Source organism: Neoarius graeffei, chromosome 12 (assembly GCF_027579695.1).
Source record: "Neoarius graeffei isolate fNeoGra1 chromosome 12, fNeoGra1.pri, whole genome shotgun sequence".
In the NCBI taxonomy this organism is placed as follows: Eukaryota; Metazoa; Chordata; class Actinopteri; order Siluriformes; family Ariidae; genus Neoarius; species Neoarius graeffei.
Genome location: NC_083580.1, coordinates 37,410,170 through 37,432,674, shown reverse-complemented (window position 1 = coordinate 37,432,674; position 22,505 = coordinate 37,410,170). Strand labels below are relative to the sequence as shown.

The following is a 22,505-nucleotide window of genomic DNA, read 5'->3' as shown; positions in this document are numbered from 1 at the left end:
GCTTAACTCTGACAAGACTGAAGTACTTGTGCTAGGACCACATACAGCTAGAAGTAAGTTTTCTGATTACACAGTAACTCTGGATGGCCTTTCTGTTTCTTCACGTGCAGCAGTAAAAGACCTCGGAGTGATTATTGACCCCAGTCTTTCATTCGAAACTCACATTGATAACATCACCCGGATAGCTTTCTTTCATCTCAGAAATATTGCAAAGATAAGAAATTTAATGTCATTGCATGATGCAGAAAAACTAGTCCATGCTTTCGTTACCTCCAGGTTGGATTATTGTAATGCCTTACTGTCTGGATGTTCCAATAAGTGCATAAACAAGCTCCAGTTAGTTCAAAATGCCGCAGCAAGAGTCCTTACTAGAACTAGAAAATATGACCACATCACGCCTGTCTTATCCACACTGCATTGGCTCCCAATCAAATTCCGTATTGATTATAAAATACTACTATTGACCTTTAAAGCACTGAATGGTCTCGCACCACAGTACCTGAGTGAACTTCTGCTCCTCTATGACCCGCCACGCCTACTTAGATCAAAAGGTGCAGGCTATCTGCTGGTACCTCGTATAGTGAAGGCTACATCAGGGGGCAGAGCCTTTTCTTACAAAGCCCCACTGTTATGGAACAGCCTTCCAAGTAATGTTCGGGAATCAGACACAGTCTCAGCATTTAAGTCTAGGCTAAAAACATATCTGTTTAGTCAAGCCTTTTGTTAATGGTGTTTGAGGTAAAGGAGTAGATCTGGAGGGTCCTCAGACATAGAGTGTTTTGGTAAACTGGGATGTATGGATGCTGTCAGTCCCCACTCGCTTGTTCACTCGAGTCTGTTGACGGTGCAGTGGCTGGCTGCTTTATGTCCCGGGGCTCCCTCATGCCTGTGTTACCTTCTGGCTCTCTCCTTTTAGTTATGCTGTCATAGTTAGTTGCCGGAGTCCCTGCTTGTACTCGGTGCAATATGTATACTGTTCCTACTTATTCAGGTGACATTGGGCATACCTAACCACCTGTGTTTTCTTTCTCTCCCCCCCCCACTCCAAATCTGTCCCTCTGAGTTACATGGAGTCAACAGGAAATCTTTTGGTGGAGACGGTGGGGACCTCGACTGGCTATCGTAGCCTGCAGGGAATCGGCCGTCAGACATTCTGTCGCATGTCCCAGACCCGGTGAAATGTAACTGAATTGTCTTGGCCAGGCCTAAGGGTCCCATCTGCATCTCATCATTGCTGAGGAGTGTGCTCCCATCACCCAATCAAGCATCCAGCCAGAGCAGGTCATGATATATTTTTTTTACCATATTAACATGCCATTGTGTTTCATGCCTGATGTAAAGACTCTCGTCTCTGCAAGCCTACCACACAGATTTAATACTTGTCATTTTTAGGGCATACCTAACAACATGTTTTCTTTCTCTCCCCCCCCCCCCCCCAATCTGTCCCTCTGAGTTACATGTTGATCCTGGGATTGAGATGCTGGCCTCTTCTGCCCCTCGGACCTGCTTGATCCATCCTGGTGCCCTGTGTCTGGTCGGAGTTTTATCGCCCCACTCCTGTGAAGGACGGCCCCATGAGGACAGTTGAGGGTTATACCTGTTAAAACTGTTAATATTATAGTCAGGCTGTCTGTTGTTGCCCAAATGAGGATGGGTTCCCTTTTGAGTCTGGTTCCTCTCGAGGTTTCTTCCTCATGTCGTCTGAGGGAGTTTTTCCTTGCCACCGTCGCCACAGGCTTGCTCATTGGGGATAGATTAGGGATAAAATTAGCTCATGTTTTAAGTCGTTCAAATTCTGTAAAGCTGCTTTGCGACAATGTTTATTGTTAAAAGCGCTGTACAAATAAACTTGATTTGAAACTTGATTTGATTTATTGATTTAACTATGAATTCTGAATCACATTAAAGACTGCTTGAATATAATAGGATGCCATCTGTTCAGAAGTTGAAGTTGAACTGGAGGTGGACTTTTCAAAATTATAATGATCCTAATACTGCTAACTGTACATACAAGCTTACATACTCTAATCCTGTCCACTTCCCCTCTGGAAATATGCATTTAAATATTTAAAAACATAGTACTTGTATACTGTAACTTTCCACTGTCCATCACTGTATATGTAGTCCTGGACACTTATTTAATACTGTAGCAAAATTAACTAGGAAAAAGAGTACCGCAGACACGTGCACACCTGAAATATGTAGTAGCAATGGCTTCATGAATTTTTCAATGACAAAATTGAAATCATCCAACAAAAAAAAAAAAAAATTCAAACTACTTATTGAAGGCCAGACAATTTAAGTAACCCTGTAGTTAACAACATAACTGTATCAGATCAGTAATTAGAATGTTTTACTCCCCTTTGAGAAACTGAACTGACTTCATTCATTTCCACATCAAAATCTTCAACTTGTGTATTAGATCCCTTACATCCACAACTCTTCAAAGAGATAACCCTAGAAGCAATTGAACCTCTTCTAAAAATAATCAGTTCTTCCCTTAGAACTGGCTATGTACCCAAATCCTTTAAAACTAGCAGTTATCAAACCCCTGATTTTGAGATTTTCGCCCCTCCACTCTCACACATTCACTCGGGCTTTTTGACAGTGGAGTGGATGAATGCATAATTTCCCTCAAGTCTGTGTTACTTTCTGGCACTCCCTTTTAGTTATGCTGTTGTTAGTTTTGCTGGAATCGCCACTTGCACTCAGCACAAAATGTATACTGTTCTTAACCACTAGGTGACACTAGGCATATCCAACAACCTGTCTCTCTCTCTCTCTCTCTCTCTCTCTCTTCCCTCTCTCTCTCTCTGTTGAGTTGCATGTCAATCCTGAGATACCAGTGATGCGGACCTCTTCTGCTCTTTGGACCTGCCTGATCCATCTTGATGCCCTACATCTGGCTGGATTCTCATCACATCACTCCTGTGGATGATGGCCCCATATGGACAGTCAAAAGACGTACTTGGAAGATGTCTCTGGACACTTACAGTTTTGCTATGATTGCTGAGAACTACAACTGGCATGATAACTTTAGGACTGCAGTTGTCATGAACAGTCTTGTACTCAACTCATCAATGAACAGGAGATAGATTGAACAAAATAGGTTTCATGTTAAAACTATAATGAATTTCCTGGTTACACAATTGTACTTTATGACTATATAGGACACAGTTATAGAAGCAAGTTATTTATAATCACACTGTTATCACCCAAACGAGGATGGGTTCCCTTTTGAATCTGGTTCCTTTTGAGGTTTCTTCATCATGTCATCTGAGGGAGTTTTTCCTTGCCACCAGTGCCACAGGCTTGCTCATCAGGGATAAATAAATTTATTAGGGATAAAATTAGCTCAGATGTTTCAAGTCTTTATTTTTCTGTAAAGCTGCTTTGCAACAATGTCTGTTAAAAGCACTATACAAAGAAAATGACTTGACTATGTAACATATAGCATCACTATAGCAAATAGCTATAACATCACATCACTACTGTAACATATCACTATGCTACAGTATTTACTTCTGGTTCTTATCTGTAAATAATACTGTATTTTGCACTTCTGGTTAGATGCTAACTGCATTTCATTGGCTTTGTACCCGTACTCTGCACAATGACAATAATGATGACTAATCCTAATCACACTAGCAAATCCGCCCTGCGATGACCTGGCGACTTGTCCAGGGTGTACCCCGCCTTTCGCCCGTAGTCAGCTGGGATAGGCTCCAGCTTGCCTGCAACCCTGTAGAAGGATAAAGCGGCTAGTGATAATGAGATGAGATGACTAGCAAATCCACCAAGCAATGACTCAAAAAGAAGTAATGAAGGGTTATGGAATGGCCCATACAAAGCCTAGATTTGAACCCCACTGAAATGCTGTAGGGAGATTTGAAAAGAGCAGCACATGCAAGAAAACCCTCAAACATCTTTCAACTGAAGGAATTTTGCATGGAAGAGTAGTCAAAATTTTCAGCAAGCCAATGTCAGAGACTGGTGGACAATTACGCAGAATGCCTGTAATAAGTTATTTCTGTTAAAGGGGGCAATACTAGCTTCTGAAGCCAAGGGTGTGCTTACTTTCTCCATAGAAGAATATTGATATTTTTGTTGAATAAATAATTGAAAGAGCTAATTATCCTTGTTGTTTTGTTTATATCACCTTTATCTGTAAGCTCTGTATCAAATGAGTGACATGTTTGCTTGTTTAAATATGTTGAGAAAAGTCTACAGTTTCCATGGGATGCAGTTATTTTTTCACACGACTGTAGCTTCACACTGATGAAAATGTGTCATCTGCTCAGGTCCAAACACCAAAATGTGTGCGAGTCTGTCATCCAAGTTTGCCAATATTCTTATGCCTCTGGTCATAGTGGCAACAGGTCTACCTGCCTGCATCTCCTAAACTAATGCACTTACACAGAGAGGCTGAAGGATAGGAGTTTTATTTGGTATGGAATAAATACCAATGGAATTAATACCTATGGATAGCAAAACCATCTGTGTTCTGGATGGGGATGTGAAAATATTCCCAACTGAGGCTTTGGGCTACTATCCCCAATATGAGGCTTTGGGCTACTCATCAGAAAGCTGGGAGTTTACATCCCAGCATTTCCAAGCTGCCACTTTTGGGTCTTTGAGCAAGACCATTAACCCATAGCCACTCAAGTTGTGGCCTATCTCAGTTGTAAGGCACTTTGGATAAAAGCATCAGCAAAATGAGCATATGAAAAAATGTGCATTGCACAGATCCACTGACAAACCTGATATTGTTGCTGCATGGCAGAAATAACATCTGACAGTCTTAACAAATGTAATAAACAAAACAAACAAAAATCACAGTCCTTCAGAACCAGGTAATAGACAAATAGTACCCTCTGTTCTGAGACAGGAGGTCTACTCTTTCATTCTGTCCAAGCAGGAATGAAGTTCTAGGGATAGAGCAGCAAGCTTGATGGATTTATAAACTGGTGAGGCCCTGAGCCCTGAAAAAAGTTGTGGGCCACTGGTAGAAATAATGTAGCATGCCCACCTAACAATATAGTAGTGCTTGAAAGTTTGTGAACCCTTTAGAATTTTCTATATTTCTGCATAAATATGACCTAAAACATCAGATTTTCACACAAGTCCTAAAAGCAGATAAAGAGAACCCAGTTAAACAAATGAGACAAAAATATTATACTTGGTCATTTATTTATTGAGGAAAAAGATCCAATATTACATATCTGTGAGTGGCAAACCCATATGGAAAAAAATAGAAGAAACTTATTAAAAAATATAACTTTCCATCACCTTCAGTTTATGTTTCATGTATTGTGCATCATATAAGGAATATGATTTACTCCTGAAAGTGGCCACTTTTGCATTACTGTCATATATTGTTCTGATAAATACACAAATCATACAAGTTTCATTTTGTTCAAATTTACTAAGGATCTTATATCTGGTTTCACTGATGTATGCTTTACATACAAGTTTCAGACAAAGGACATACAAATTTTATAAGATTTATCTACATCTTTTCCATATGGGAAAGTATGTGAACCTCTAGGATTAGCAGTTAATTTGAAGGTGAAATTAGAGTCAGGTGTTTTTAATCAAAAGGATGACAATCGGGTGTGAGTGGGCACCCTGTTTTATTTAAAGAACAGGGATCTATCAAAGTCTGATCTTCACAACATGTTTGTGGAAGTGTATCATGGCACAAACAAAGGAGATTTCTGAAGACTTCAGAAAAAGCGCTGTTGATGCTCATCAGGCTGGAAAAGGTTACAAAACCATCTCTAAAGAGTTTGGACTCCACCAATCCACAGTCAGACAGACTGTGTACAAATGGGAGGAAATTCAAGACCATTGTTACCCTCCCCAGGAGTCGTCAACCAACAAAGCTCACTCCAAGAGCAAGGCGTGTAATGGTCAGCGAGGTCACAAAGGACCCCAGGGTAACTTCTAAGCAACTGAAGGCCTTGATCACATTGGCTAATGTTAAATGTTCATGAGTCCACCATCAAGAGAACACTGAATAACAATGGTGTGCATGGCAGGGTTGCAAGGAGAAAGCCACTGCTCTCCAAAAAGAACATTGCTGCTCATCTGCAGTTTGCTAAAGATCACGTAGACAAGCCAGAAGGCTATTGGAAAAATGTTTTGTGGACGGATGAGCCCAAAATAGAACTTTTTGGTTTAAATGAGAAGCATTATGTTTGGAGAAAGGAAAACACTGCATGCTAGCATAAGAACTTTTTCCCATTTGTGAAACATGGTGGTGGTGGTGGTATCATGGTTTGGGCCTGTTTTGCTGCATCTGGACCAGGATGGCTTGCCATCATTGATGGAACAATGAATTTTGAATTATACCAGTGAATTCAAAAGGAAAATGTCAGGACATCTGTCCATGAACTGAATCTCAAGAGAAGGAGGGTCATGCAGCAAGACAATTACCCTAAGCACACAAGTCATTCTACCAAAGAATGGTTAAAGAAGAATAAAATTAATGTTTTGGAATGGCCAAGTCAAAGTCCTAACCTTAATCCAATCGAAATGTTGTGGAAAGACCTGAAGCGAGCAGTTCATGTGAGGGGAAACCCACCAACATCCCAGAGTTGAAGCTGTTCTGTCTGGAGGAATGGGCTAAAATTCCTCCAAGCCCATGTGCAGGACTGATCAACAGTTACTGGAAATGTTTAGTTGCAGTTATTGCTGTACAAGGGGGTCACACCAGATACTGAAAGCAAAGGTTCACATACTTTTGCCACTCACAGATATGTAATATTGGATCATTTTCCTCAATAAATAAATAACCAAGTATAATATTTTTGTCTCATTTGTTTAACTGGGTTCTCTTTATCTACTTTTAGGACTTGTGTGAAAATCTGATGTTTTAGGTCATATTTATGCAGAAATATAGAAAATTCTAAAGGGTTCACAAACTTTCAAGCATCACTGTATATCTGGCTGTAAGGCTCTTTAATGGTGAGAGTGTGCCTTTTGTAGGTCAACCCATTGGAAAAATGGGGCACACTGATGCCTGTTGGAAGTCTAAGATTGAGACTCTCACACAGAACTGACAGAATTATGAAGGAATATTGTTAAGGGTGCTGCATCACTGATCCACTTCAGTGTGCTGGTTTCTAGTTTGTGGAACCTGTGCTCTTTGCTTCAGTGCTTCTTTGGCTGTAGGTTTAAAGAATGACCCTGAAACATAGCATAGGTTTCATAGGTTTGATCTGCATGTGGCAGTGCAAATTGTGCTAGTCACACTTGGTGCTGTCCATAAACCAGATTCATGGTAGTTTCAATCAACTCTGTCACAGAGGGGTCAATATCTGCACACCAGAATGATATTACTCAAGTGCAAGTAGCAGAATTACTAGAGAACTGCCTGTGCGCACCATACATAATGCAATCTAATAAGACCTGACCAGAATGTTATCAGTGTACATGCATTTGGTGTTTCTGCAGCATTTGTTCGGATGCAACACTTCCTCTGGCAAAACCACCAGTGGCATGATGTGTCAATGGCAGACAGGTGGCTCAGGCCGACCTCCTCACATTCAGTCATATTATAACATCCCTTCTCTCATTCCTCTTTCCAGTGCTCACAGAATCGGGTCCAAAGTCAACAGCAGAGCTATGTCTGATGCTAGGTCATCTATATGCTATAAGAGAGACTTGGAGTTTGTTTCTTACTCTGCTCATTAGTTATCAATTGTCCATGGACATTTTACCTGGGTAGGATTTGACTCAAAAATCAGGGTCTAAATCTACCAGCCAGGTGCATTGTGTCAGCATCACTGAGCCTTTAGTAAAGGAGAAATCCAGCCCAGAGATGTTTCTCTGAGATGCTGGCAGAGGGAGGGAAAAAAAAAACAGTTCCAACCCCAGTAAGTTGTTAGCAATCTAGCAAACAAAGTTGTCAAGCTATGAGTAGCATCACATTAGTAGCAGCACACTTAGCCCACTAGGTAGTACACTACTGGGGCCGCAAGACTGAGCTAAAGCACCAGGAGAGGCCCCCTTTGTGCAGACACAGGGAAACCGAATGAAGTCTAACTCCAGCCCCTGTATGCATGTCCAGCTAACTTCACAGCTCAGTGGTGTAAGATATGGTGAGGGGGAACCACTTTACCATGCTAGCAACCTGTATTCACAGGCCGACAGTTCGTCAGATAGTGGGAGGTGTGGAGAAATTATCAGTGCTGTGAGGTGAGTGCCATACTGAGCAGCAAAGTCTGTCTGTCTGTCTAATCCCATCCTCATTGTTGAGGGTCAGGGACCATGAACACAGCATGCACCACCGCTCTCCACGTCTCCCCTCTCTGGCGATGGTCGTACATTCTCCCACTGGTCTCCCAGTCCAGTCTCTGATGTCATCCATCCAGCGGCATCTTTGTCGTCCCCTCGACTGCTTCCCGTCGATTCTACCCTCGAGGATGTGGGTGCAGAGGTTCTGTGCCCTGATGATGTGGCCGAAGTACTGTAGCTTCCGCCTTTTGATGGTTACCATGAACTGCCGCTCCATGCCCATCTCTTCCAGGACTAACTCATTGGTTCTGTGGTCGATCCAGCTGATCCTCAGTGCCCGTCTGTAGCAGTTCATCTCGAATGCCATCAGTCTCTTGATATCTGCAGCTCTCAGGGACCATGTCTCGCAGCCGTACAATGCCACAGGGCATACCAGCGTCCTCAGGCATTTCAGCTTGGTGTTCTGGATAGCGTGGTCCCTCCACAGAGTGATGAGTGACTGGATGGCGGATCTTGCTGCTCCAAGCCGAGCCCTGATCTCGTGGCTGCAATCTGCTGTCTGCTCAATGATGGAACCCAGGTACTTGAACTTCTCCACCTGGTCCAATGTGACACCTCGGCAGTGAATGTTAAGTTGTTCTGGCTCCCTGGTGGCTGCCATCACCTTTGTTTTCTTGGTGTTGATCTCCAGCTGGTACTCCCTGGAAACTCTGTCGACCTCATCTAGCAGAGCCTGTAGTTGTGCTGGTGATTTCGCTATCAGGACGATGTCATCGGCGAAGCATAGGTTGTTCAGCTCCTGGCCACTGATGGTGATTCCAACCCAGTTGAGTTCATCTGCCAACTGCCGCATCACCTCCTCAGAGTAGAAGTTGAAGCATATGGGCGACAAAAGGCAGCCCTGTCGTACTCCCTTTCCGATGGTGAACCACTCCGTGAGGTTGTCTTCCACTCTGACCACCCCCTGCTGCCTGCTGTACAGGTTCCTCAGTAGTTTAATTACTGTGCCGCTGACTCCCATCTTCCTCAGCACGTCCCACAGTTTGGAGTGGTGCACTGAGTCGAATGCCTTTTTGTAATCGATGAAGGCCATGTACAGCTGGGTGTTGAATTCCCTTGCCTTCTCCATAATGATCCTGATATTGACGATCTGGTCTCTCGTGCCGACCTTCTTCCGAAAGTCCATTTGCACCTCTGTAAACTGCTCCTCAGCGGTCTTCTGGGTCCTCTGGAGCAGGACTCGCAGGAGGATCTTGCTGGCATGACTGATCAGGGCAATGGTGCGGTGGTCTGCACACTCCGTGGCCCCCGTGCTCTTCGGAATCGGGATGAACACTAAGCCAGTCTGTCGGCCACTCACCCGTCTCCATAATCTTGTTGCACAGCTTGCAGAGCACCTTGGATGCTCCAGTTATTGGTCTTGAGTAGCTCTGCTGGAAGGTCGTTGATACACATGGCTTTGTTATTGGGTAGTCTCCTGATGGCCTCCTGTACTTCTGATTCCAAGATGATAGGACCTTGTTCTTGGATGTCATCCGTGTCGAGGTTATCGTTGTCGTGATAGAGCCTCTCGTCATAGTCCTTCCATCTCCTCAGGATGTCCTGGAGATCTGTCAGGACATGGCCCTCCGGGTCTTTGATGTTCCTCTTTCATGGTCGGAAGCCCTTCCTCAGGTCTTGATGAGGTCATAGGCCTTCCTCATATTGTGGTGCTGAAGCCCTACCTCCACTGCAGCACACTGCTCCTCCAGCCACCTCTCCTTGTCCATTCTGACCTTTCTCTGGACCGCTGTGTCCACCTCTCTGTACCTCTCCTCCCTGTCTTCAGTGGCTCACCCATCCTTGAGCTTCCTCCTCCTCTCTATCAGTTGCAAAGTCTCCTCAGAGATCCACTGCTGGTTGGCCCTCCTTGGTTTACTACTGAGAACCTCCTCTGCCGTGGTCTTGATCACCTCCTTCAGAGCCACAAACATCTCCTCTGGGGGTCGCTCCTCTTCTAGCAGCCGCAGTGCCTCGAACCTGTTATTAACCTCTGTTGTAAGCTGCCCTTGTGGTTGGCTCGTCCAGAGCACCAAGGTTGAGGCAGACCCTGGTGGTCCGAGGCCTCTCCCTCCTGATCCTGAGTTTGACCGTGGCACCCACCAGGTTGTGGTCTGAGCCACAGTCAACCCCCGGATATGCTCGCGAGTTAGTGATGCTCCTCAGCCAGCGTCTCTTGATCAAGATGAAGTTGATCTGGTTCCTGTACCTGCCACCTGGGGACTGCCATGTGTAGCGCTGCCTCTCTGGATGTTGAAATGCTGTATTGGTGACGAATAAGTCATTGTCGTGACAGAAGTCTTGCAGTCGCTTTCCTGTGTCGTTTGGTGCTCCCAGCCCATGCGGCCCGCAGACATCTCTGTCAGGTGAGTCAGCTCCCACCTTGGCATTGAAGTCTCCTGCGACAAATACGATGTCTTGACTCTGGCATTTGCGCAGGCTGTCTTGTACGGATCCATAGAAGGCCTCCACCATCTCCTCATCTGCCTCTGTGGTGGGAGCATAGACTTGAATCCAGGAGATGTTGAATGGTGAGGCCTTAATCCTGATGTGCAGCACTCTGTCGTTGACTGGCCGGTAGGGCAGCATGCTGCTCGAGGCCTGTCGCAAGAAGATGACTCCCACACCAGTCCTGTGGTTGTTTCCGTTGGAGTCGACTACCAGGTCTCTTTCTGTTGTGGTGAAGTGCCCAGCACCCGTCCAATGAGTCTCCGAAACACCAAGGATCCCAATGTTGCATCGTCTCATCTCGCAGGTGACAATATGCAGCTTTCCGGTCTGGTAAAGTGTCTGGATGTTCCAGGTGCCCAATCAGACACTGTTGCATAGGCTGAACCTGCCTTGGACTCCTCTGTGGTCATCGGCAGTGGGCCTCCCTATTGGGTTTGGGCTCGTCGTGTCATCAGTAGTCACAGAGTTGACCATGGCTCTTCTCCAGTAGCCTGTAGAGGGGCAAGCCCCCTGGAGGGTACAAAGCCGCCGCCCCATCTTCTTCTAATTGGTGTCATGAATCCATAGTACTCTTCGGGTTGATGTCATCAGTGGGTCCTGAATCCTCTACTGACCAAAGGCAGTTTGTTGGGACAGGACCTGTCCCTTCACCAGCCAGGAAATCTGACCGGCTATTCTCACCTGGTTTGGCCCCCCGACTGAGAGGGTTTACTGGGGTGTGGCCACTGGAGCCCATCCCAGCTACTTGGAGCCACAGGTGAGAGCTGGGTGCCAGTGTGAGGACCAAAGCTTTCCGGCAGTCCCCCGAAGGAAACTCCATCGCCGTTCCACAAAGGTGCTACCCCCCTTGAAATACCCCAAACACCCAATACAAAATAGTTGTAGCTAAATTCATGAACAGAGCAGGATTGATAAGGCTAACATGCTAATCCAACTATAGCCTAAAAAAAAAAACGAAGATGATGACTGAAAGCCTATTGCCAGCTTTGGTCACCTATAGTGCTAACTGTGGTCACAAGCTGCAAATAGCTACAAAATGCATAAAAGGTCCGATGCTTTATGAGCCAAGAAGAAGAAATAGACAGACAGCCATTTCCTGCAGTGCTTCAAACCAAATACTACATTGCACAGTCAAGTGATGACTTTCTGGAAGGTCTCTGCATATGGCACACACACAAGAAAGAATCAAGATGAGCGTGTGTGAAAAAGAACCTGCAGTTACATTGTAATATCCATTTCTCCAGCTCTTAAGCAATACTGGCATGTAATAGAAGAAAGTAAGGTAGTAATAGAAGACAGGCAGACTGCTAATGAGTGGGTGAAAAGAAAGTAACTATCTTTGTGCTAAAAATCGCTTTATATACTTGCACTTCTGAGGGAGTGTTTATGTAGCAAACAATTAATACATGCTAGTGATGGTCTATTGCAGCCTTTCTCAACCTGGGTGCCGCGGCACCCTGGGGTGCCGTCCGGCTTCGTTAGGGGTGCCGTCAAAAAATTACATATTCTAACATTGAAATAAATAAAATGAATTAAAATTCCAAAAAATAATAGTTGCACTAACGCAGATCATTGCCGCCTCATGCATCATCAAAATTTGTCTCACGGCCCCCTTTCCCATGTCACAATGTCACTGCTGGGGTCAGCGTATGGTCAGCGTGACTGCGTATATTTTATATGGGGGTGCCTTGAGAATTTGCATACTTCTGAAGGGTGCCATGACTGAAAAAAGGTTGAGAAATGCTGGTCTATTGTGTATCGTTCAATGTTTTGTCTGTTTTATTATTAATGTTCTTGATCAAAACTTGTCTAGAGGAGAATTTAGCATTTACATACCTTCATGCAGGAATGTAAGATCTTTCTTAACCACAGGAAAGAGAGGGATAATTGGCAGCTGCATACTTTGGCTGCTCAGGATGTTGCGGTATTTTGCCATGTTGCGTGAGGGGTCAAAAATATCCTGCAGATCTCGAAAAAGTTTTTCATATTTGCTAGGAAGCTTCTCCCATGTGCCTCGTAGCCGGGCCACAGGAGCAAGGTTTAGTCCGCTAAAGACAAACATAAACACACACACACACACAAAATGCCTTTTTTAAATTTCAGAATCTTCAGCAGAATGATGACCCAGTTACTAATACAGCAAAACAACTCCCTCAAATTGCAGCAAAAGGGTGAACCAAATTTATAACATCAAGTGTAAATTTGGTTTCCCCTTTTGACTAGTGCATTAAATATTATATCGTTATCAAAATCAGTGACACCAATATTCTGCCACATGAGTAACAAACAATGTACAGTAGGGCTGTAACCAAATACAAATATATTATTTGGATTTCAAAGATAATGCACACTAAACTAAATTTACAGCCAGATATACAGTGGTGCTTGAAAGTTTGTGAACCCTTCAGAATTTTCTATATTTCTGCATAAATATGACCTAAAACATAATCAGATTTTCACACAAGTCCTAAAAGTAGATAAAGAGAACCCAGTTAAACAAATGAGACAAAAATATTATACTTGGTCATTTATTTATTGAGGAAAATGATCCAATATTACATATCTGTGAATGGCAAAAGTATGTGAACCCTTGCTTTCAGTATCTGGTGTGACCCCCTTGTGCAGCAGTAACTGCAACTAAACGTTTCTGGTAACTGTTGATCAGTCTTGCACACCGGATTTTATCCCATTCCTCCATACAGAACAGCTTCAACTCTGGGATGTTGGTGGGCTTCCTCACATGAACTGCTCACTTCAGGTCCTTCCACAACATTTCGATTGGATTAAGGTCAAGGCTTTGACTTGGCCATTCCAAAATATTAACTTTATTCTTCTTTAACCAGTCTTTGGTAGAATGACTTGTGTGCTTAGGGTCGTTGTCTTGTTGCATGACCCACCTCCTCTTGAGATTCAGTTCATGGACAGATGTCCTGACATTTTCCTTTAGAATTAGCTGGTATAATTCAGAATTCATTGTTCCATTGATGATGGCAAGCCATCCTGGCCCAGATGCAGAAAAACAGGCCTGAAACATGATACTACCACCATGTTTCACGGATGGGATAAGGTTCTTATGCTGGAATGCAGTGTTTTTCCTTTCTCCAAACACAACAGTTCTCATTTAAACCAAAAAGTTCTATTTTGGTCTCATCCATCCACAAAATATTTTTCCAATAGAGTGCTCCAAGATGATGCTAAAAATAGTAACACTGCGCATGCGCAGCCATCTTGGAAGTCACTCGCTCCAGAGCGCTCATAGAGTACACATTCACCGATTCGTTTCCGCATTAGAGGGCTTAGAAGCTTGGATTTTTTAAGAATTTAGACATCTGAAGTGATGGAGCACTACTGTGAAAGTTTGGATAAGCAGGCATGGGAGCGTTATGCTGAGAAGGTACATTTCATTGGGAATGTAGATCCATACACTGTTAGTGAGAAGGAATGGAAAGCTGACCCCAGCTTGTTGCCGCATTTAACATACATAGATCTTGTGAACTATCTAGTGGTTCACCCAAGTCCATTTTGTGAACTAAAGGATTTCCAGAACTACAAGAGTATGGAAGCATATGATAGATTTGTGTCCGGTTGGGTCCGCGATGTGTCGGTGTTTACTGCTGAAGATGGAGAGACAAAAGTGATCAGAGGGAAAGTGTTACACTCGCAGAGTCTATCCCAGCCTAGTCTACACCCCTGGATAATAGTTGACAAGAGACATGCTATTTTGTGTGCACATTGCAACTGCATTGCTGGACTTGGGGAATGTTGCTCCCATGTTGCTTCCCTGTTGTTTTATGTTGAAGCGGCCACGAGACTGAGGGAAAGAACGACGGTCACACAACAGCCGGCATACTGGATGCTACCGGTAACTATGAAATTAAAATAACTATTTTAGTAACTATTTTAGTAACTATGAAATTCAAGACAATATTAACCTACCTGTCACAAAGTGATCAGAACAAATCCAGATACAGTCAAGTTGTCCTAAATTTGATCGGTTAATGGCAGTCAGCCACTGTCGTCTCCTCCGCTCGCTTTTCTCCTGTGCTGCAATTCCCTGGTTTGTCACGACTTTAGGGAGTCTGTGGAAGCTTTTGCCACCCTTTTCCCCTCAGTTACTACAGCCAACAATGACGCACGTATTCGGCATTGTCACCCCATTTTGCTTTGCTGGACAACAACAATGCACTGACACAGCGCGCTTTGACTTCCAATATGGCCGCCGCCGGGTTCGCGCTGATCTCGAAGCACTCTATAGCCTTCTGGCTTGTCCACATGATCTTTAGCAAACTGCAGATGAGCAGCAATGTTCTTTTTGGAGAGCAGTGGCTTTCTCTTTGCAACCCTGCCATGCACACCATTGTTGTTCAGTGTTCTCCTGATGGTGGACTCATGAACATTAACATTAGCCAATGTGAGAGAGGCCTTTAGTTGCTTAGAAGTTACCCTGGGGTCCTTTGTGACCTTGCCGACTATTACACGCCTTGCTCTTGGAGTGATCTTTGTTGGTTGACCACTCCTGGGGAGGGTAACAAGGGCCTTGAATTTCCTCCATTTGTACACAATCTGTCTAACTGTGGACTGGTGAAATCCAAACTCTTTAGAGATAGTTTTGTAACCTTTTCCAACCTGATGAGCATCAACAACGCTTTTTCTGAGGTCCTCAGAAATCTCCCTTGTTCGTGCTATGATACACTTCCACAAACGTGTGTTGTGAAGATCAGACTTTGATAGATCCCTGTTCTTGAAATAAAACAGGATGCCCACTCACACCTGATTGTCATCCCATGATTGAAAACACCTGACTCTAATTTCACCTTCAAATTAACTGTTAATACTAGAGGTTCACATACTTTTGCCACTCAAAGATATGTAATATTGGATCATTTTCCTCAATAAATAAATGACCAAATATAATATTTTTGTCTCATTTGTTTAACTGGGTTCTCTTTATCAACTTTTAGGACTTGTATGAAAATCTGATGTTTTAGGTCATATTTATGCAGAAATATAGAAAATTCTAAAGGGTTCACAAACTTTCAAGCACCACTGTAAACAATAGGTGGAGCATTTGGTTTTTTTTCATATTCACTTGTTTTTCAATGTTCTTAAATAATCATTTTCTATTGTTATTAAAAGAAAATCTTCTTGGAAAATCATACAGGTATTATAATGAACTGTGCCCCAGTTCACAGTAGATATTCTGATCTTTCTGGAATATAAGAAAGTAGATATTCTGACAGTAGATATTCTGATCTTTCTGGAATATTAGATGCCCATTTTTGTCAAAGGTAGCCTAAATAATTTGGGGAAGACATCTGATAAAAATATATGTTTGGCATGCTTGAACTAAAACAGGATGGTCTGATTACCACTTGTTCTTGAAATTGGTACAGGCAGTCCTGATTGCTACTTGTTTTGGTTAAGTTACATCCTTGAGATTTACCTTCGCTCACACATTCTGCTCTCTGCTTCAAGAAGGTTATGTTGACCAGTAATGTCTTTCTTCTTTTCATAAGGCTATGATCCTGACAGGTGATGTAGTGGCACATGTCTTTCTTCTTTCATATAATAGTGTAGTCTAAACCAGTGATGTAATGCTTCATCACCCATTTATGTTATACTTGGATAACGGCTTTGTTAATTAAAAATCATCAATCATATAGCTACAACACACTCTTGAATGTGAATATATGCTCATGTTTGTCCTACAATAAACTGAGAAACATCTCTGAGCAGCTGTGTAAGTGACTAATCCATGAGGCAGAATTTCCCAGATATCCATGAGGCAGAATCTCTTAGGCAGCAGAGGTCTACATTCCTAGATCATACTTTGTCAATTCAACTTCTTTCATGACAGACAGATCAAAACTTAACAGTTTTCTGGGGGCTCATGTCCAGGTTATCCACATTGAAGGTAAGAGAATTTTTTAAATTAAGTACACTGGGTTCTCTTGTTCCATCTGGAGATCTGAAATTTCGTTATCCCAAACGCACTTGTACATTGTATAAATAGTCCTATTGTGTTTCCTAGGACCTACTGGATAGTAGTTTTGGTTATCCCAGTTGATGGTAGTTTTTGGTTACCCCAATCACACACATACGTTGATCATATAAATAGTCTTGTGGTGTTTACTAGGGCCAATTGGATTAAGTAATTTTTGGCTATCCCAGCTGCACACATACGGTGATCATATAAATAGTCCTATGGTATTTCCTAGGGCCAGTTGGAAGAGACTGTGTTTTGATCTGTCTGATTTGGTCTGCCTGACTTGATTTGCCCAAGTGTTTCTAGGAAATAAGGTCGTTGTGTCTTACTCAACCACGTATATTTTAAAGCTGCCATATATAGTGTGGATATGGTCTCAATGGTATTCCCAGAGACAGGTTGAGAGGTCTATACACTCTAAACTGAAAATTATTTCCCCAACACTATAATTTGTTGAAATTTTACCTGACTCCACCAAGGAAATTCTCCTCCTGTGTGTTTTGTGCATGTCAAAATGAGTGGAAGTAGTCAGTTCAAGACTGAAGATAAGACTCTAAATCAATTCATGTGTGATGAGGGCTTTGGCCATTTTGTGCAACCTTTCATTGATAATTTGGCCAGATGGATGGACACTCAACCACAATGGAAACCTTATCCTAGAGATGGTACTTTTGATAAGAATCATTTGTTAAGCGTTGGTTTAATGGAATATGATATGCTGGTTGATCCCAGCTGGGATTTTGACTACATGAAGCGTAGTTTGAATGCTTGGCATTATCAGAAACATAATTGGGACAGTGCCCACACTCGTGGAAAAAGGGCTGGTAAAATTAATCAAAAAAAGATGTGAAACTGACCAAATCCACATTAGTGGTGTGCCCGTCGATCACTGAATCATCTTTAACAATCTGAGGTCCTGGGCCTGTCAGACACTTTGTGGCAGTCTGATAAACCTTGACATTTTTAAGTATTTCATCTTACTAAAAACATCCATGTAAAAGTGACACACATGGTTATATTCTGGACACCCTCAGCAATAATATGAGAGTAAAGTGAATGCAATGAAATTTGTTTTTATTTAAATTAAGTGCAAACACAACCTTACAAAAGACTACAACCCCGATTCCAAAAAAGTTGGGACAAAGTACAAATTGTAAATAAAAACGGAATGCAATAATTTACAAATCTCAAAAACTGATATCGTATTCACAGTAGAACATAGACAACATATCAAATGTCAAAAGTGAGACATTTTGAAATTTCATGCCAAATATTGGCTCATTTGAAATTTCATGACAGCAACACATTTAAAAAAAAGTTGGGACAGGGGCAATAAGAGGCTGGAAAAGTTAAAGGTACAAAAAAGGAACAGCTGGAGGACCAAATTGCAACTCATTAGGCCAATTGGCAATAGGTCATTAACATGACTGCGTATAAAAAGAGCATCTTGGAGTGGCAGCGGCTCTCAGAAGTAAAGATGGGAAGAGGATCACCAATCCCCCTAATTCTGCGCCGACAAATAATGGAGCAATATCAGAAAGGAGTTCGACAGTGTAAAATTGCAAAGAGTTTGAACATATCATCATCTACAGTGCATAATATCATCAAAAGATTCAGAGAATCTGGAAGAATCTCTGTGCGTAAGGGTCAAGGCGGGAAAACCATACTGGGTGCCCGTGATCTTTGGACCCTTAGATGGCACTGCATCACATACAGGCATGGTTCTGTATTGGAAATCACAAAATGGGCTCAGGAATATTTCCAGGAGAACATTATCTGTGAACACAATTCACCGTGCCATCCGCCGTTGCCAGCTAAAACTCTATAGTTCAAAGAAGAAGCCGTATCTAAACATGATCCAGAAGCGCAGACGTCTTCTCTGGGCCAAGGCTCATTTAAAATGGACTGTGGCAAAGTGGAAAACTGTTCTGTGGTCAGACGAATCAAAATTTGAAGTTCTTTATGGAAATCAGGGACGCCATGTCATTCGGACTAAAGAGGAGAAGGATGACCCAAGTTGTTATCAGCGCTCAGTTCAGAAGCCTGCATCTCTGATGGTATGGGGTTGCATTAGTGCGTGTGGCATGGGCAGCTTGCACATCTGGAAAGACACCATCAATGCTAAAAGGTATATCCAGGTTCTAGAGCAACATATGCTCCCCTCCAGATGACATCTCTTTCAGGGAAGACCTTGCATTTTCCAACATGACAATGCCAAACCACATACTGCATCAATTACAGCATCATGGCTACGTAGAAGAAGGGTCCGGGTACTGAACTGGCCAGCCTGCAGTCCAGATCTTTCACCCATAGAAAACATTTGGCGCATCATAAAACGGAAGCTATGACAAAAAAGACCCAAGACAGTTGAGCAACTAGAATCCTACATTAGACAAGAATGGGTTAACATTCCTATCCCTAAACTTGAGCAACTTGTCTCCTCAGTCCCCAGACGTTTACAGACTGTTGTAAAGTGAAAAGGGGATGTCTGACAGTGGTAAACATGGCCTTGTCCCAACTTTTTTGGGATGTGGTGTTGTCATGGAATTTAAAATCACCTAATTTTTCTCTTTAAATGATACATTTTCTCAGTTTAAACATTTGATATGTCATATATGTTCTATTCTGAATAAAATATGGAATTTTGAAACTTCCACATCATTGCATTCCGTTTTTATTTACAATTTGTACTTTGTCCCAACTTTTTTGGAATCGGGGTTGTATTTTCAGAGTCTTCAAACCTTGTAAAAAACACACACTATAAATATATCTGCACAAGACTGTTGAAGTCTGAACCTTGTAAACATAGGTGTTGGCTACGTAAAAGTAAGAAAAGCATTCAGAAATGTTATGTAGCTTCAATACTAATTGTAGAAACTTCAGACTACCTTTGTTTTCTCCAAAGCCAGTTGCCCTTTCAAATGAATATTGATGAGGTAGGAGTAATTCACCTGTAATCCCCCTTCCCTCCTGTCACTATCAACAGTCCATTTGTCAAAGACAAAGACCCTGGCCACTGTACCTCCCTGCCCCCATACCTCTCTGCTTGGAAAGTTACTGCAAAGAAAAGAAGCCCTAAAATCCAAAGCTATTACAGTCACAGATTAAATATTCTGGCTTCTTCTAAATCTTATAATAAATATGCCCTCTTCAACTTTAAGATACTCAATTAAATGTTCAATAGCTAATGATCATCCCTGGATTATGGCTCTCTGCTGTCAGTCTTCATCGCAGTCCTCATCTGGATGCCAAGCATCATAACAGTTCCTGTCAGGTTGAAGGCAAAGGAAAACATCACACGTTTTGCACTTCCACAGGGTTTTTGTTTTCCTTCCCTGCAACTTGCAGTACACACAGGCTCTGCGACCATCACTGGCCCTGTTCCCATTTGTGTTCAGCTCAATCCCAGAAACTGGCTTGTGAGCCTTGCCAACTTTCTTCAGAGGAGCCTTTGGGGCCTCAAAACGCAGTGAGACACCACACAGCTGTGCAGTGAGCTCCTCCATGAAATCTCTGTGGCTCAGGCTTTTCTTCTGTATGTTTTGCATGAGTTCTTTGTGGAGGATGAAGGCATTTGTTGCAGCAATGTCCAGGAAGTGAAGAAAAAGCTTCTTGTGCCACTTCACAGTTTTGTGCTGTGTAGTACTGGATCAACTGGTCAGACAAGTCCACACCACCCATGAACTTGTTGTACTCTACCATGGGTTTGGGGCATGGAACAGACTGTAGACCAGGCACCCTGTCTGCTTTTCACTCTTCGCTGCACTGCATCCCCAGTGTAGGCAGCATGGATTATGGAGCAGACAGACACCTCTCATGTATCCTTCCACTTCACACAGACAAGAGGACCACCTCTTATCCAGTGGATTGTTCCTCTGGGTGAACACTGAGTGCATTGACGTCACTGCGTGGGCAATCCCTACAGGATTCTCTTTATGTTCCACAAGCACCAAACTTGGCAGCATACAAGTCCTTGAAAAGCTTTGGGCTTGTGTAGAAATTGTCCATGTACACATGGTATCCAGACCCCAAATATCCTCTGTCAGTCAGCAACATGACAGAGTCATAAGAGAGGCCATGACCTGTGGGGAGGTTGCTCTTTCCTTTGTATACAGAAAAGTCCAAAGTGTACCCATTGCTGGAGTCTGTGAGAACAAACAACTTGAAGCCCCACTTAGTTGGTTTGTCCTTCATGTACTGTCTCGTAGTGTGGCCTCTGGAAGGCACCATGCGTTCATTCACAGAAAGGCTCCTGCGGGGATGACAGAATGCCTTACAGGCAATCTGGATGGTATCCATGAGGGGTTTGACACGGAACAGTTTGTCATGTGCTGAGGTTCCCCTTTTAGCATCATTCCCTCTGTCTTCATCTGGGTCACTCATGTGCACATTCCAAAAGATTGTCCTGTACCTGTCCCTTGTCATCACCTCTGCTGGGAAAGGGACAGAGATGTTGTTTCTCCTCCAGTAGTCAGTGATGTGACCCAGCTTGAGCATGCCCATATAGAACACCAGTCCAAGGTATCTGTAAAATTCAGCAACTCCAACATCCACCCATCTGTACCTTGCCCCTCTTGTGATGTTCCTGGCAGCTTGCTTGTTGGTGTTGCAGCAGAGGGTTTCCACAGCATCCTCTGAAATGAACAGCCTGAAGAGGTCCAGAGGAGTGTGGTTGTCCTCTGCCCTCAGCTGCACACCAGGCTCCCTTGCAGGAAGAAACCGCAGTGGTGGTGGAGTGGTATCTGCATCACTTTCTGTCTTCCATGAAAGTGGATGCTGTTTGGCCTGACACCGTGCTTTCTTCCTAGCTGGCGCCAGTGGGATGTTTTCCACATTGCTGTAAAATACAAAAAGTTGCTCTTTCATTATCTTTATAAAACAGAATTTACCATAACAAGACAGACATAATGGCACAAATCTACATACCTTTCTAGCATTACTTGACACACATTTGCATATAGCATACCTGACACAAATTTGCATATACAGTGTCTGTATCGTTCATGCATTATCAGTTTCGATAATTTACACCTTTTCAGTTTCGGTTTTGGTTCACACCGACCATAACAAAGGCATGCATACTAATGATCAAAACAGTATTCTGATGCCGTTTCTTTGTCATTACTTCACCTGTAGCCTATATGCCTACATTTCACAATCTTATGCATAGACTTATGCACGGACTATAATAAGTCTAAAGTTAGCAATGAAGATAAACTATGACTATGCAGGGCATGTTGATTTGGGTAACTAATTACTGTAAATCAGTAATCAGTAAATCAGTGAAACATAGTTTGGCAACAGAAAAATGTTTTCAAAACTTGAAAATAACATGGCAGGTTTCCATCAACTAGTTCTTTCTCTTCAAAGAGCACCTCCTATCCTAACAATCCACTAACCATCTAACATGCACTCTCTTCTTCTTGCTCTATGATTTCCTACGTTCTACTGTAGCTTGATTGTTTTTCTCAATTATAAGTCGCTTTGGATAAAAGCGTCTGCTAAATGTAATGTAGTGTAGTTCTCCCTATACGCTAACCAATAAAGCATGACAACAACCGCTAGTGAGACAGATATTAGCCTACTTACTCATCAAAAATATCCTTGGCGGGATCAAGACGAAGTTCAAAATGCATTCGTTCATCATCGCTGTCTTCACTGGATACATCTGACATCGCATCATCTGACTCACTTTCCAGAGTGAGTTGATCCTGGATCAGCAGTGAAGCTTCAGCAGGCGACATCTTCCTTGCATTGGCCATTCCTCAAAGTTCCTCAGTTGGTATGG

General features: G+C 42.9%; 1 protein-coding gene across 19 annotated transcripts in view; it reads right to left on the bottom strand.

Annotated features, from left to right (window-relative positions):
* rapgef6 (Rap guanine nucleotide exchange factor (GEF) 6) overlaps window positions 1-22,505 on the bottom strand; it is a 721,150-nt gene that overhangs the window by 238,957 nt on the left and 459,688 nt on the right. For all 19 annotated transcript variants that reach the window (XR_009655729.1, XM_060935824.1, XM_060935835.1 and 16 more), the window contains one exon: window positions 12,568-12,779. Coding sequence is in view for 18 of the 19 variants with exons in the window: in XM_060935824.1 (XP_060791807.1) it covers window positions 12,568-12,779 (212 nt within the window). In the remaining variant the exon portion in view is untranslated. The remainder of the gene's footprint in view (window positions 1-12,567; window positions 12,780-22,505) is intronic.